Raw genomic sequence first — 16,345 nt, forward strand, 5'->3', positions numbered from 1 at the left:
TCCATTGTGGTTTAACATGTTTTAATATGATGATACAATATGGGTGACATATTATAAACATTCATGGCTGCACACTTTTGTAATATTTTTTCTCTACTGTTATAATCTAGACATGATTTCAGATACATTTAATACAAAAAAAGATTACGAGTGCTTTATTCATTAAGGATGGTTGATTTCCATGAATCTGAGTTGGAATCAGATTATTTAATCTCCAGACATTAAGAGCAAACAGACCCACTGGTATTCTGGCGAGGCTCTACTCTTAGCTTGTTGTCTGCTGTCTACAATTAAGATATTGGCAGTACTTGTGTCATAATTGCGTACACATAATTTTTTAACATTGTCATTAAGATGCAAAAAGTAAAAATCAGCTGATGTAAAACATGATTGGCAACAACCATGGAGCAGGATTAAAGAATAAACATGGCTGTTACTAGAATTTGCAGCAACATCATCCCAAATCACTGGGAGAATCATCTGGACCTGGTTCTCGTAGACTCCTAAAAAAGGAAGTTAAGTATTTGGTCAATGGTTTATATGAGTAGTAATTTTACACTTTCTTAACATGATGCTTTAATGAACTCACCACCATCAAATGGCCGTTCTTCGCCCTGTAGACCATGGACTCCTGACCACTCTTGAAGTCCACAAAGCCCTCTCTGCCAGGCTGGATGTCAAATCGCACACTGCGAGTGGTGCAACAATTTCACATTGAATTTGCCATTTAGATTTCTAGCTTTCAAATAAATATTAATACATAAATTCCAGGTTTTGTACCTGCCCTGGACCACTTTGATGGAGTTTTGCTTGTTGGCAATAAAACTCAGCTTAGTCAGGGCCTCAAACAGGTAGTCACACTGCAGAACCAGATCCCCCTAAGAGAAAAAATGGCATCAGTAGTTCAACTGTGTGATTTGGTGTGTTTATAATCCATAAACCTTGAAGACTTGATTTGTCACCCTTTTAAAACCTGAACAAACACCACTTTTTTTGTGCTGCTTTCAGATGCATTTTACTAATATTTAAAACTTTGAACCCGAAGCAAATTAGTGCAATTTATTAATTTATTTATTTAATTTTTTTTTTTAAAAGGCAATCAGCAACTTCATGAGAAATATTCAATAAATTGCAAGAAATTAGTAGATTTAGAAAATCATTTGTCAAAAGCTAGGAAAAAATGTCTGAGGAAAAAAAAAATAGGGAAAATATTATTAACACATATTTAAAATTATGGTACATCATCATTATTACAATTTTCCCTGTTGTTTTTTTTTAGCTTTCTTTTTTTCCCTTTTATTTATTTATTTAAAAAAATTTACTAATTTACTAACTTTCGGGTCAAGTAAGGCATTGTTAGTTTTGACATTTAAAAAGACAATTAAAAACATTGGTAGTTTTGCACGTCCGACGGACCTACCTTCTGTTTGATGTCATCACATGTAACATGAAGGATCAGGAAGTTATCACTCAGGTTGCTGACTGACACACCTAAAAGAAAAAGTCACCTTTAAAATCCAAATCACACATTTATATGTTACATCAAGTTCAAGCATGTGTGTACAGGTGTCCTGTGGATCCTTAAAAAGTATCTGGCATTAAATTCATGAATTTAAAATTACGACCTTAATTGGTATTATAATGTCTTAATTTAATGTTTCAAAAGTCTTAAAAATGCTAATACAATGGGAGGAAGATTTTTTCTGACTTTGCATTGTGAAATCTGAAATAATTAATTAAATAATCGATAATATCTATTATTTAAATAATTTGCTGAATTTAATGTCAAACCGATAGACCGAAGACAGATACTTTAATAACATGATATGTTCATTGTTTTCCTCTTGTTCCACTCTAGAAAATTTTAGATTTTAAAAATTGTAAAATATTTTGGCAATATTGTCACTAATAAGTAAATGATGATGGTTCTTTTTTTCAACTCATTGTAAAATTTTACTTCATGTGGTAATAAAAAGTCTTAAAAAAGTCTTAAATCTAATCTTCCTTAAGCTTAAGGAACCCTGGTGAAGCTCCATCTACAGATAATGATGCTTTTTATGTCTCACTTGTTACCTTTCAAAGAGATGTAATCAATCCGCTGCTTGATCTTGGCCTCCTCGACCAGGTAGGCAGCTTCCTGGGTGAAGATGAGCTGCCGGAGACGAGGCCTGAACCCATTCCTGTCGTACTTCACCACTGGCACACTGTACTGTGGGTCAGACGCTCACACAAAGTCAGAGTGCATCATAAAAAGATAAAGGTGCAGAGTCATTTCCAGTGTTAGTCATTTCCAGTGTTAGTTTACCTTGACATGCTCGTGCCGAATCATCTGAAGCACTTTGATGTTTATGTCATCTGCACCTGAAAAACCACAGAAACTATTGAGAATCTATGTGAGTCTTCACACACATTGAATACAATAATGCAATATTGTCTCATTAATTCAATTACAATGTGCCTAACATGCTCATAAAGTATCTCAGCAAGCAGCATCAGGTTTTGTTATTTAATTTGTAAACCAAAAAATGTAATGTTGCAATTTTTCATAACTAGGAAAGACTTTTATTCCAAATTTAAATGCAAAATAAAATATCTTAGATCCAAAAATGTTGCCAGTGATATTGGAACATGCAGAATGTTCAGTACTGCTGGCATCTGCAGTCTCCACAGTCTATATAATGACTGTTCTGTTTTCATCAGGTATACTGTATTTGTGCATCCAAAATTACAATAGCAATAATGCTAAACACTATATTCCTGTGAACACATGCCACAAAAAGAAATTAAATCTGCATGCTAACCTATCCTGGTGTCCAGGAAGGGTCTGCACACACTGAAGGGGTAGTTTTCTTTCTTTCCTTTGAACATGAAGCTCGTCTGTACTTTTAGTTGAAGCTAGAAAGAAGTAAACAATATCAAAGCAGAGAGTAAGTTAAGATAAGATAATGTATTTCCTCGAGAAACTTTTTCTGGGACTCAAATGTTGCCACCAAAAAAAAAAGTAAATGAAGTTTATTTGCGTTTTATATGTAGAGTGTGAGCACATGTATTGTGCAGCTCCTCCAGAGTAAGACAAATTCAGCCCCAGCAAATCCTGCAGGGCCCTGCAATTTTGTCAAATCTTGTAGTTTCCTGTAAGTTTTACCCCGTGATGCAAACATTTTACATTTACCAACAAACTGTCATATGTGACAGAGGTGAGATTGTACCTGTGCTTTCCTCTGCGGAGTGATTCCTCGAACGTACCTCCGTACCATGTTGCGAACGTAGAGCTTCTTCAGCTGTTGGGAAACCTAAAAAAATACAGTTTGACAGTTTTTCAGAGTGTGGCCATTAAAATCACCAACCTCTGCCTTCATGCATGTAGCCCTATGTTTAAACAGTTATGTAAAAAAACAAAAATGTATCACCCACGTCCTGCATTATAGGTGGAGGGGTGAGCCAAGAGTCTTTTTCCAGGACTGTTTTGGGAAGGTTGTCCTTCAGTCGTGTGAGGTAGTTATGCCTCACATACGCCAGGTACTCACTGTTGTCAACAGAGGCCGCCTGATTTCTAGTCATGAAGCCTTTAATAAACCTAGAACACAATAGGCAGGTAACCTCACAAGCATATATTTACTATACTCATTTAAAAAAAACATGAAATTGATTTGTTTGTGTGAACTTACTTCTTGATGACCTTGACAGCCCACGCCCTCTTTTCGCGCTCCTTTCTGGCCAGCAGACCTCTCCAGCAGGTCTCAATCTTAGTGGCTATTTAGATAGGATGAGAAAGTAATATATTAAAAACACAGTTCATCCCAAAATCAAAAATGCATATTTCTCCTCTTACCTGTAGTGCTGCTTATCAATATATATTGTTTTGGCTTAAATGGACAAGTGTTGGAGATAGTAGAGATAGTAGCAGTAGAGAGGTCTGACTTTTTTTCTGATTTTATGGAACTGATATCTCCAACACTCACACCAAAACAAACTAGAGCACTAGAGAACTAAAGCACCGCAGATAAGAGGAAATATCTGTACTTTTGATTTTGGGTTGAACTGTCCCTTTAAATTTTTTGTCATGTTGGTAATTCACCCACATTTAATGACACCCACTTTTAGTTTGTGCTTATAAACATATCTGGGCATTTTAACACTCACCAGCCTCTCTCTGTTTCTTGTAGTCTCCTTTGACTCTGTAGCCTTTGTACTTGGCCTGAATCCTTGTTGCTGCGACAATAACAGTCATAGTTTCATAGTTTCAGAGTGGTTTGATGCTAAATGTAGCATTACAACTAAATTTGCAGAACAGCATCTCACCTAGTTTATGTTTGCAGTCCTGAAAGGCGTCTTCTGTTGCAAACAGTGTTCGAGGGTGCCGGATGAAAATTTTTGTCCTTTAGGGAAAGGAACAAACAATGAGAAGTTCCTGTATACCTTCCAGGTGATGGTCTGTATGGCACCCATGCATTAACCCTTTGAGACCTGAGTAAATTGGCTTGAGTTCTTTCAAAAACATGTGAAGATGGCAATTACCAACAAAGAAGAAATGACCCGAAAAAATGCAAAAAATTGGTAAAAAGTACCAAAAAAATCCTAAAAATAAAAAAAAAATAATAATAAGAATAATAATAATAATAATAATAATAATAATAAAGAAAGGACCTGGAAAAGGTGCTTAAATAAGTTTATAACATATTTTGAAATGTAAGTATTACAATTATAATTCTTTCCCTAGCTTTATTTCTTAAGTTGCTCATCACCTTTTACTACATTTTTGAAAGAAATGGCACCAATTTGCCCAGGGTTCAAAAGCTTAAATACTTATGAAAGGAGCACAAGAAAAGCGATGTCTCTCTAGGTTTCAAAGGGTTAATGTCTGCCTACCTGCCCATCTTGTACTCATCAGATTTGTAGCCCAGATGTTTGATCAGGCGCCGCACACCCTCTGCTGCCGTACCTCTCCAGTTGGGCCAGGTCTCTGGGCACAGAGCCTTATACCTGAGCACAGGAGGAGACCGCAGAGTCACACGCAGCTTTATAGCTGATACCAACAGCAGCAGCAAAACTGAAAACACACTAAACGTCTACTTTATGTTCATTTTGTTTGAAAACAAAAGCATCAGGGTGCTGAGCTACCTCTGGAGAAAGATCTCATATTTGCGTCGGTAAGCAAACCCAGCACGTCTGACCCTCAGGTGCTCCATCAGCCCGAGGTACTTCACCTGATGTCTCACCAAGACATCATCAAAGCGTCCTACAGGGGACACCAGAGGTCAGCTAGAGAGTTCAGGGGTCAGATCTGTCTGGTCTAGCTTCATGTGCTGACTGACTGTCCGCTGAACAGTGAAAAATATTCTCTCTCTTGGGCTCTAAGGTCTTTTTTAAAAGACTTTCGGGACACACCTGGCTGCTTGGCTTCATTGGGTTTGATGCAGCGGACGTACCAGGGCTCTTTGGACATTAAGATCTCAGTTAAGCCCACCAGGCTGCTCTTGAACTGAGTCACCACCTGGAATAAGGCGGGTATACAAGTGTTGATGGTTTGTTTATAGCAGTTTGTAAAAAAAACATGAAATCATCATCTGAACTGTTTCTTACAGTTTCAGGTCTCCTCTTGCTGTCTGGTTCAGTGGAAGGAAAACAGTGTTTGATGATACCGTTCTTGGACTGTCTCATGACCTTGTAGAGAGTAGAAACACTGTATAAGCACCCGACATGGCAGACAAATACCTTAAATGATGATGTAATATAAGAGTTATGCTCCTTTACTTTTATTTTCAGCTCTCTGATGTACGTTGGTGTTTTTTAGTAGCAGTAGGTTCAGAACAAGTTTTGTGTTGCGAATAACAATCAAATACATATGTGAATCTCCTGATTTCATATAGAGAAATATTTAAAAAATACCTCTTTTCCATTTCGATACAACAGATCGTTGTTTTTGTCCAAGAATCCTGAAAGTTTAAAGAACAAAAAAAACCCTTTAAATTGGCAAGTATTTATCGACAACAGTGTATGCTGATACTTACAAAAAAAGTGGAATTTCAGCAGTTGAACATAACAAAGTACATTTATTCAAGTACTGTACTTAAGTATGATTTTAAGGTACTTTTACTTTACTTGAGCATTTTAATTGTATGCTGCTTTCTAATGCTACACCATAACCCTTTATAGGGAAATATTGTGCTTTTTATTTCACTACAGCTATTTGACTGTAGTTACTCATTACTTTACAAATTACATGTTTTGTACATAAATCACATGAAAATATACAAGTGCAAACAATTAGTGTATTAATTGATTAATTGAAGTATTTTGATACATATATATATATATATTTTTTTTAACTTTAATAGCAATAGTATTGCAATAAACAAAAACATTATTTAACATACAAAGGTATTTCATCTCTTACCAACCACACAGTACGTGACCTCCCCAGCATAGTGCAAGAGGCGGAAGTCTCCTCTTTCCAGTGTTTTCCTCGTCTTTTGGTCCGCAAGTTTATGTCTGCAGGAGATGGACAGCTGCTGGTCATTGCTGGTCTGACATACTTAGACAGCGTGCCTGTAAAAGTGTGGAGCTCACGTGACAAAATGAGGGTGACCACTAATCTTCTCCTCCATCTTCTCCAGGAAGGTGAGATCTGTGGCCTCTCCAGGACGTAAACATTCCTCGTCCTGTGCAAGAAAACAAGCATCAACAATTCAGCCAAGTCTTAGTGATGTGGGTGAGTATGTGCCTGAGCATTATTCAGACATATATTTACCAATAAGGCAATGATTCCTCTGTGTTTCTCTTCCACAAGATCACAGATTATCTTGTTGTTGAAAAATGGCACTGGTTCCCACTGTGCATAGACAAACCAGAAAAATATTAGTGGGGAGGAACCTAATGTTAATGCATGTGAGTATACATTATACATAAGTAGCGCACAAATGACAACAAGATATAAGGATTAATAACGTTATTACTTCAATCCCCTCCATCTCGTACTCCTCCTGCTCTGACTTGAGAGTCAGCTGGATGAAAAGCTGCTGCAGCTTCTCGTTGCAGTAGTTAATGCAAAACTGCTCAAAGCTGAAATAAATCACAGGCAGTGTCAGTATCTGATTTCTTTTTTTTTTGTTTCACATTGAATCAGCTCATCTGTGCACATCTCACCTGTTCACGTTGAAAACCTCGAAACCGTAGATGTCCAACAGCCCAATCACTGTTTTCCGGGAGGAATCCTGCAGATGAGTTACACAGATATGATTTATTCACATGGAAGACCTGCTATTGTGAAGCCAGGCCTCTTTTTAGAGAAATTTAGCCTCATATGTTTGTTTTTTTTCTACTTTAAATCAATAAAATACCGTTGTGGGAAAATATCATCCCAAAGCCAGATGTGCTGCGTCTGGAATTGGGTATTTTCACACACACAGCTAATCAAATGGCTGCCTCAGGCTCGCTAAAATCTTGTTATCACAATTTTCTCCCCATTTCTGTGTTCTTTATGAAGCAGGCCTGGCACAGTAAAATTAGAAAAAGAGTAGTTTGCTTTTTTCTCACCTTGTTAACTAAAGATTCATTGATCTTGTTGACAAGCCAGTTGAAAGTGCGGCCATAGATGGCTTTGGCGAGGGCATCCCTGGCATATACTGCATGGTCCACAGAGAAGGGACTAAACACCTTTCACATCAGAATAAAGGAAATGATTACAAATAAACACTACGAAAAAGTTGAACAGAATTTATACTTTAAATTATAAAGGGCTGTACCAAATTGTTTGAAGCTTAATTTATAACATTGATATTTTAATTTTAAATCTCCAATCAAATGCTGTAGAGCTTCTTTTTGTTGCATGTCCTTTCTGTATAAACCTGGTATTTATTTAAGAAAAAGATCATAATCATTTCCAAAAAAAGATTGAAAAATACAACAACATTTTCTGATTCTGTCTATATTTGTTGGCATTCAGCCTTTCATAAACTACATTTTCACTGCAATCAAAAAATGGTTTGCTCTCCTGCTTGCCGGACGCATAGTTTAACTCAGACTAACTCATTTATTGTGACGAACATATATAGTGAAATTGCGGATTTTTAGGGGGATTTGATGACATCATAAAATGTAAAGACAAAATTACATTTGGTACGGCCCTAAAATTAAACAGAAGAGGTCACCTCCTCCGATTTGGCTTCAATCTTCCTGTGGGTTAAGCCTTGTTGTAGCACCTGAGAAGGAATCCCCAGCAACTGCACAGGAAATACAAAACAAAAGAAACATGCACTGTAGCACTAACTCTCTTCCTGGTCTGCATCAAAAAGTTGCATGAAGGGCAGACGAAGGGTTTTCACTATCTGCAGTTTGCTCGGAGCTCACCTTTGACACCCAGTGCATCTCCTGGTTGTTGTTAAGAGAGGCGTATCCTCGAGCGTCTGCTTCAAACTTGATATTTCCCAGGTGGAGCACACTAGCAATTATTCCAAACAAGTGCTGCATTTATACCCAAAGAGAGAAAAAAATATGATGAATGAATCCAAAATGTATCATGCATTATTTAAATAAAGAATTACGACCTCACCTCAATATCACTCTCACTGAACTCTACGACAGAGAGGGCTTTCCGCACCATCTTCCAGTCACTCTTATCATTTATGGAGCTAACTTTGGCACAATCACCCTGGAGGAGACAAAGAATACAAAATACGAGTTATGAGGTTTTTGCTCCAACAGATTAATATGTTTTTTGTTTTGTTTTTCTTCACTGACCTGCACCAGGTAACTGTAGTGCTGGCAGTTTCTCTCCAGGCCGAGCCAGCGGAGCAGATCTTCCTCTCCTCCCTCCACCAGCTGATAGAAGATATGGAAGTTTCTCTCTCCATGGTTCTGGTGGACCACACGGGACTTCTCCAGCAGGTAGCTCAGGATGTGACCACCGACCGCACCACCCTGAGGGAGAGAGGTAATCCTTAATCAGTTCTTAGTGTGAATCTTGAGGTCGATACATTGCTGCGTTGTATTATCTGGACATTGTAATTTATGTCGTCATGTAATGACAGTTTTCCTATCCACCTGGTGGTCAAACTGGATGTCCATGTATTTCCCAAAGCGACTTGAGTTGTCATTCTTAAGGGTTTTGGCATTTCCGAAAGCCTGGACAATAGAAAACAAAAGGCAATAGAGACCTCATTTTAAAATCACATTTTTCTCTTAAAATGGTCTCACACAGAAGAAGCACAAGCACACGTATCAGTGTCACTGACCTCAAGCACTGGGTTGGAGAGAAGCAGCCTGTCGCGGACATTGTTCAGGAGTTTGGTGCTTGGACAGCTGACAGCGTAGAACTGCAGGATTTTCTTGGAGGCCTCAGTCTTGCCGGCCCCGCTCTCCCCTGAGATCAGGATGAAGTGGTTGTTGAACTCAGACTGCATGGTGCGGAAGACGTTGTCGGCCAGCGCATAACTGTGAGTACAATAACAGGTCAGGGTCAGACCCCTTAAAAGAAAAATTCAGACTCAACATAGTGTTTTTTTCCATCCAGTTTTTTAAAATCTTGAACACAATGTAGTTTTCAGCTCTTCTGTTTAAGTGACATTTCCTTTTATAAAAAGACTTATGTAATAAACGTCCATCTCGATGTGGATATGTGTTCTTCAGATAGCTGCTGACAGTAGACAGATGAAAGGAAATGAAGGGGGAGAGAGAAGGTACATGACCTTCAACACAGGTCCCCTGTGGTTATGGTTCAAGGATGGTGCCTTAACCCCTCGGCCACCATGACGCCCTGCATTTATAATTTATAAACTCTTCTGTCACATTGACATCCTGTCTTTTTTTCATTCCAGTTTAATATGTTTTACTCAGTTAAAAGTTGTATATACTGTTTAACAAAAGTAAAGGCCTTTGCACACTGAGTTAGTTTTTTTTAATCAGAAATTGTTGCACATCTAAAAATAAAATCAACCTCACATTGTGTCAATCATGTTTGCACACTGACTCTGAAACTGTAGTCCTTCATTAAAGTTTTCAGTACAGGTTCAATATTTTGCTTTTTTCGCAAAAAACAAATCAGGCTTGGTGTGCAAAGGCCGCAAGAGCCTGGCATTTATTCACGCAGGTACAGCGTTATCCTTAGATGAATGCAATTGTCCGCAGGCTACAAACTGACAAAGACAATGCAAATTTTTAGCAGGTAAAATGTTTCTCATATTTAAATCCATTTTCTTAACAAACACAGATGGATATGTAATATTTGTATTTTATGTATAAAATTCATTGTGAGACAGTGCCATGTCATTGTTCTGACAGCCCGGTATTGCAAGAAAATGTCCCATTGGACCAAAAGCCCAAACAAACAACAGTTCCTTTCTAGCTGCTTTAACGCAAAGTTTGGGGGAAATTACAATTTTAACCTGATGGCATTTTAAGAAAAGTCATCAATAAATATCAGTCTGTAGGATCCATCCTCTGGGGAACATGACAATCCATTGTCCCCACTGTGTGTAAATACATAAATATAAATACAGAATTTAAAAAATCTTACATATGAGGTGGCAGCTCAAAGAAGTTGACACCCATGTAGGTATCCATTTGCTTCTTGCTGTAGTTATCTAATTCTTTATATGGGTTCACCGAAACCAAGAGAGTCCCAATGTAGGTCTGCAGAGAAAGACAAGGACAGGAGGTCAAGTTCTGCTGGAGTTTGTTTTTCTCACACATAACACTACATCAGAAGAAAGTTTCCAGCAGTGTCATGTCCATGTATCATCCTGCTGGTAATTAATTTTGCTCCTCTTATCAAAAGCAATAATTTTGGTTAATCGCTTGTCGTGACCTCAAGGACAGCGGTGACCTTTAGATCGCTCACTCCGCAAATGAAAAGAACAAGAGCTGCTGTTTCAGCAACACGAGGTGTTGAGTTCAGCAGAGGGCAACACACGCAGCATTAGGATCTGGTTGGGTTGAAGGTCGAGGGCGTGAAGTTTAATTAGAGAAAGAGAAAGAGCAGGGTTATCTGTCGTTACACCACACAGGAAGACTCACGTAAATGAGATTCTCATGGAATCGTTTCCTCAGGTTGTCCAGGAAGGCACTCTCACTCGTGTAGGCGTCCAGGAGAACAAAATCCTGGATGCCCACGCGATCCCGGGCTGTCAGGGAGGCCTCCATGTTCCTCAGGATCTGGTTACACCGCTCCTCCAGACTCTGCGCCCAAACAGGAACAGATCAGTGACATGACAAGGTAACGTGTCAGAATTGTACCTCACACTAAAAAGACCTCAGGGATACAAATTTATTGCAAAATCTACAGATATTATTTAGTTTTTGGCCTAGTTCTCATTCCATCTGTCAAGACCAGGCGTATATGTCCCATCCTTTTCCTCTGTGTCCTGTTTTCCTTAAAAGTTATCTGTTTTTGTTGAGGTTGTCACCCCTCAAAAACACATACACACACGCTCACAATCATGGGCAATCTATGATATATATATATCCCGGTGGGTGACTCATTTCCAGCAGTTTGTCTGTATATCTGTGACTTCCAGTCAGGGCCCTTAGCGGCCTTGGCTACATCCTCTAAGCTCATGACAAATCTAAATTTGGCCCCTGCTATCTAATCTGCTTGTGTGCTCTCTAAAGGGCCATCAGTCATGTTCATGGCAAGGACAGGATAAACACGAAATACTCTGCCCACACTAAAAGCTTCACAGTTTGATTTAAGATTAAACAATTAACTGAAACATAAAAACCTCATCAAGTAAAATCTAGAAGTGAAAACATTCATTATATGTATAAGCAGAGGATATTATCTGCCACTTAAAGATACACAACTGAAGACGTGCCAGGTCAAATAATCAATGCACTTTAATTATGGTGCTATGAAAGAGCCAACCATTGTTATGCTTCAGTAGTTTGGCTCTCATCACTGCCAAGTTGATCTGTCACCAAGTCGGAGTAACTGACACTCACAGATCATTCTCCAGTTAAACAAGCTGCTGCTCTACTGACCCAGCAGAAAATTACAGCACAATGTCTCAATAAATCATGTCCTGAAAACCACATGAGATCATTAAAATGCTCAACAATGTTTAGCAGGATAGAAAATGTAAATAGTTACCTACCCCAGAGATCCCTGATGTGTGTATGGTTGCACCTCTGTACTTTTTCTGAACTGAACATCTGGTTTTTATTGAAGGGACAGAACAGTAGTATGACAGGAAACACTGACAGATTACAGTCTCCGCTTCCTTTAATAGGAAACCATCAATAATGTTGTGAACGAGCAACAAAGGAAGCAAATCTCATTCAAAATATGTATTTTTGTGTGTGTGTGTGTGTGTGTGTGTGTGTGTGTGTGTGTGTGTGTGTGTGCATGTGTTTTCAGATAAACGAGTTAGTGTAGATGTTAGTTGGCCACACATAACATACTTCTGTAAGTGTTAACTGTATCAAACTTTTCATCAATTCACGATTCTAAATCTAAATAGCATTGATTTGGATGATGGAAGATTGAGAGTTACAACAGGTGAGGTAATTTATCAGCAAAAGCATTAACATATTGATCCTGTTAATCAAATAAAAAAAAACCTTCACAACCACACTTTCTTTAACAAAATATTATCAGGTATCAAGGCAAGGACCCCTTAAAAAATAATTGTTTGTAATTTAAACCAAATAACTTTATGGAAAAAACTAACTCCTTTGAATACTTTAAAAGTTACTGCACTTTGACATGTGACTGTTGCTTCTCTGTAAATGTATAAACTTTTAATATAATATATACAATACATTTTTATAGTTTTTATGTATTTTGTTTTTTAAACAACTTTCTTAATGCCTTGTTTTAGAGTGAAATAGACAAAAAAACTGACTAAAACAACAAAAAATTAGATACTTTATATACAATACTACAATCAAAGAGAGAAATCCAACAACTAGAAGCAGGACTGTAGTATGAGAAACTGAAAGCCATTTAAAACATGTTTCTAAATAATTTGCATGTACCTTAAATACCAGCTTAAGGTGGTAACCTAAAAGAAAATGGCAGTGGTAACAAAACTAGATGCCAAATGCTTTTTCTGATTTTATCACAGAGGTGGTCTCTTTTCCAACATTTCATCACCTGTCTGTAAAACACACCTGACAAAAATCCCACTAAAATGCCAGCTGCTCTTTGATTAGTTTGGCTTTGTTGTCAATGCTCTACAGGTCTTGTAATAAATGCAAAAGTGAACAAAAAGAGGTAAACCAGCAAACCGTTTAGTCTTTATCAGACACTCTGCCCTGTCGTTGGCACTCTGTGTGTGTCTGTGTGAACAGACTGTTGGCCGGGCAATGAGCGCAGCGCAGAGATTTTCTGCCATTCAAAGGAAATGTGAGCTCTGCTGAAACACGTGGCAGTTGGTAAAACAACCCTTAGATCTAAGAGGATTGACAGTTTTGTTAAAGAAAAGAGCAGCAAGGTAAGAGGTGACTTTTCTTGGCAACATTGTCATCTGATGTAAACTGGACAGCGCTCAGGACTTTTAAGATTTTCACATATATGAAGACAGTCCAACAGTCACACGTATAAGGTACACACAAAAAAATCCCACATGAGCAATCATCACAAAAACATCAAATTTTGATGTCAGGCTACAACAGAACACGAAAGTCTATCTGAACCGGAGACCATCACCTGAGAGGGCGCTCCATTGTCCCTGTCTATCCAGTATGGTGCAGGATCCTGTTACGTAGTCACAAAGTGGCAGTTAGGCTCCTGAAAGAGATAGCGCTCCTCGTGGGCCATTGACTGACACCACACATCACCCAGGGCAACACACATTTAGGGGGCTCCAGGTGTCTAGAGAAACCTGACCGTCACAGGCTTCCATCACACCAGTCAAGTACAGTACATACTCTGATGCTACTGTTTCACACAAGCTCACAGTAACATGCCATGAACGGATTACCCTGTTGGGCTAAATGTTAGCATCACTTCATCAAATAAACATTTGTTGCTTTGGGACAGTGAATCATATTTAGCGTTTGTTTAATGCTGCATTAAAATCTTTTTTGGCCCCTTGGGGGTTGAATCATTGTGTGAAAGAAAAGTCTCCTCATCAAGCAGATACTGTTTTTGGTCTTCACCAAATGCTGAGAAAAATATGTGTCTTTTTAACTGCTAAATGCTCCACAATGTTCACAAGTGTTTTACTTTGTCTTACTGTTGTTTGGTGCTGAGCCTGAGCAGGTGGTGTACAGTTGGTTCCTCCAACCCAATCTCAGTAATAATGTTTGCATTTTAAAGGTTTGTGCAAACCACGTTTATGATACATTTAGCCATTATTATGTAGCAGATGAAACTTCATGCATCAACAACACTGCAGTAATAATGGTTAGACTTGATTATAGTTAGGAAAAGATCACATTTTGGCTTAAATACTGCAATCGGGGGGCACAATTGCGGGAGGAAAAGCAGCGATAGTCACTACAAAACACCCACGGTCAGTGCCTAAAAGGTGAAAAGCAGGCATCTCACCTAGATGACACGCCATCCACCAACCCCTCCACCCCATAATGACAGAGTCTGCTTATACATTATTGTATTAAGTCACCTTAAAAACATCGATATGGTACGTATGAAACATGGCAGCTGGGCTTGTCCTCAGAGCCTTTTCACTGAAAACTGTGTCTGTGGCAGTCAGTCAAAACAGTAAAGTTGTGAGCTGTAAAACCAAAACACTGCATTAAAAGACGCTGAACTAGGTGATAATAAATGTCTCTTTAATTTATCTAATTTAGTGATATACCATTGCATTATATGTGGAATTTGAACGCTGACACACGCATGCCTGTATCCAAATGTCTGGATCTGAGGGATGACTGGACTGACAGACAGAGACTACATTTCACCTGTATTGTCCTGTGAACTACAAAAGTATGCCTTTAAGTACTTTAATAGATAATACAATCACTTCAAACAATAACACAACTGCAGCTAAGTTAAGACAGTTAAGTTACTCAATCAATTTTCTTGTGATTACCTCCTTTACTTCCAAAGCCATGTGCGTCATGGTTGAATCTTGTGTGATGAACCAGATAAATCCAAATTACTTTTGAATTTTAGTGCTCCAGGTATCCAACTCAGACAGACACAGCCTGTGATGGCTGTTTCAGCAGCTGTGTTCTCCCATAGAGGAGTCTCTTAAAGTCAGCACAGATATTTCACCAAGAACCTACTGTCTCCTCTGCTGCTTAGGTTTGCATCGGCCCCTGATTCAAAAACTGGCTTGGAACAGGCCCGGTACCACGGCCCGGGACGAGGAGGAGGAGGAGTGTGGCAGTGCTGCTTCCTGCTGGGCTGGTGTCCCTGCATTGTAGGTAATGAGGCAGTAATGAGCTACCTGGCTCTGGAAGCACCGGGCTGCTTAAACATTCATGGAGCCCAGGCAGCAAACATTCATTCAGCGCTTCACATGAGTGTTGAACGGGTACACTATGTGTTTAAGGAAGAGTGTGCGTCTATGTGTGCGTGTGTGTGTGTGAGTGTGGGTGTGCATGTGCGTGTGCATGTGCAGGCATGTAATACAAGGATGTAGTAACTGTATCCTACCAAAGTGCCGTCCTCGCCCTCCTCCCCACAAAATTACAGCACAGGTATTCGATTACTGATCTTTGATTAGGCTGATGCATTTCAAACTAATTACTAACTGCTCATCAGAGCCGTATCGATCAGATCAGTTTGGGATTAAACTACTGCAGACTCTGTGACGCCAGGTGTCAAAATCGCATGTTAATGCAGACCTACACTAAGTGCTACTATAATTACTATAACTGTTATGCATGCTGCTGGTGCCCTCTTCAACTTAAAAAAAGCTTTTAAAGAAAATTTAAAATAAAAGAAAATTGTATATATAAAACTGCTACACAATGAGGAAGTTTTTTTTGTTTTTTCTATCTTTAAAAAGTGTAATGGAGCACCAACGGCAAATGTGGGGACATAACAAGTGCAGATGGACATAGCTCCCTAAATTTCAATACATTATGCTATTTTTAAAAATAACGTCATCATAAGACACATTTCCACCCTTGTGTTTTTCTTCTCATTTTTTTTTTCTTGGTTCAGCCGGTTCAGTTGTGACAGGCCTGCGGGCAGCGTAACGTTGCCCTCTCATTCCGTCTCTTTAAAATTTAACATTGTGCTTCCTGTAAGCATCAACAAAGGCATCTTACGTTACTGCCGAAGATCGGCCAAAACAAACAGTGACATAAGAGAGCACGCTGGAAAAATTATCATTAACATAATGTAATCCATTATGGAAATACTGAGGGCTTTCAAGAGGATCTACTCAATCTTTAAAGAACACCACTGTCCTCCAAATAAGTGCCCATTAAA

General features: G+C 38.7%; 2 protein-coding genes across 2 annotated transcripts in view; one reads left to right on the forward strand and one right to left on the reverse strand.

Annotated features, from left to right (window-relative positions):
- myo1hb (myosin IHb) lies at positions 1–12,151 on the reverse strand. The gene is made up of 32 exons (XM_042509004.2): positions 12,090–12,151; positions 11,014–11,175; positions 10,514–10,629; positions 9,234–9,432; positions 9,043–9,123; positions 8,740–8,919; positions 8,552–8,650; positions 8,350–8,463; positions 8,151–8,222; positions 7,537–7,656; positions 7,147–7,214; positions 6,957–7,062; positions 6,752–6,832; positions 6,571–6,662; positions 6,398–6,492; positions 5,890–5,936; positions 5,584–5,664; positions 5,389–5,494; positions 5,122–5,239; positions 4,870–4,983; positions 4,303–4,379; positions 4,144–4,212; positions 3,669–3,753; positions 3,415–3,577; positions 3,210–3,293; positions 2,802–2,895; positions 2,306–2,361; positions 2,074–2,209; positions 1,421–1,491; positions 781–878; positions 590–689; positions 1–503 (listed from the first exon to the last, which is right to left on the reverse strand). Exons 2-32 carry the CDS (start codon positions 11,137–11,139, stop codon positions 477–479), a joined length of 3,075 nt encoding a protein of 1,024 aa, XP_042364938.1. The 5' UTR covers positions 11,140–11,175; positions 12,090–12,151; the 3' UTR covers positions 1–476.
- svopb (SV2 related protein b) overlaps positions 9,301–16,345 on the forward strand; it is a 20,451-nt gene continuing 13,406 nt past the window's right edge. The window contains exons 1-3 of the mRNA XM_088070574.1: positions 9,301–9,434; positions 11,047–11,212; positions 15,209–15,330. The gene's annotated coding sequence lies outside the window, so the exon portion shown is untranslated. The remainder of the gene's footprint in view (positions 9,435–11,046; positions 11,213–15,208; positions 15,331–16,345) is intronic.

The sequence above is a fragment of the Plectropomus leopardus genome, chromosome 20 (genome assembly GCF_026936395.1).
Source record: "Plectropomus leopardus strain MGB_pleo_1.0 chromosome 20, ASM2693639v1, whole genome shotgun sequence".
NCBI lineage: Eukaryota > Metazoa > Chordata > Actinopteri > Perciformes > Serranidae > Plectropomus > Plectropomus leopardus.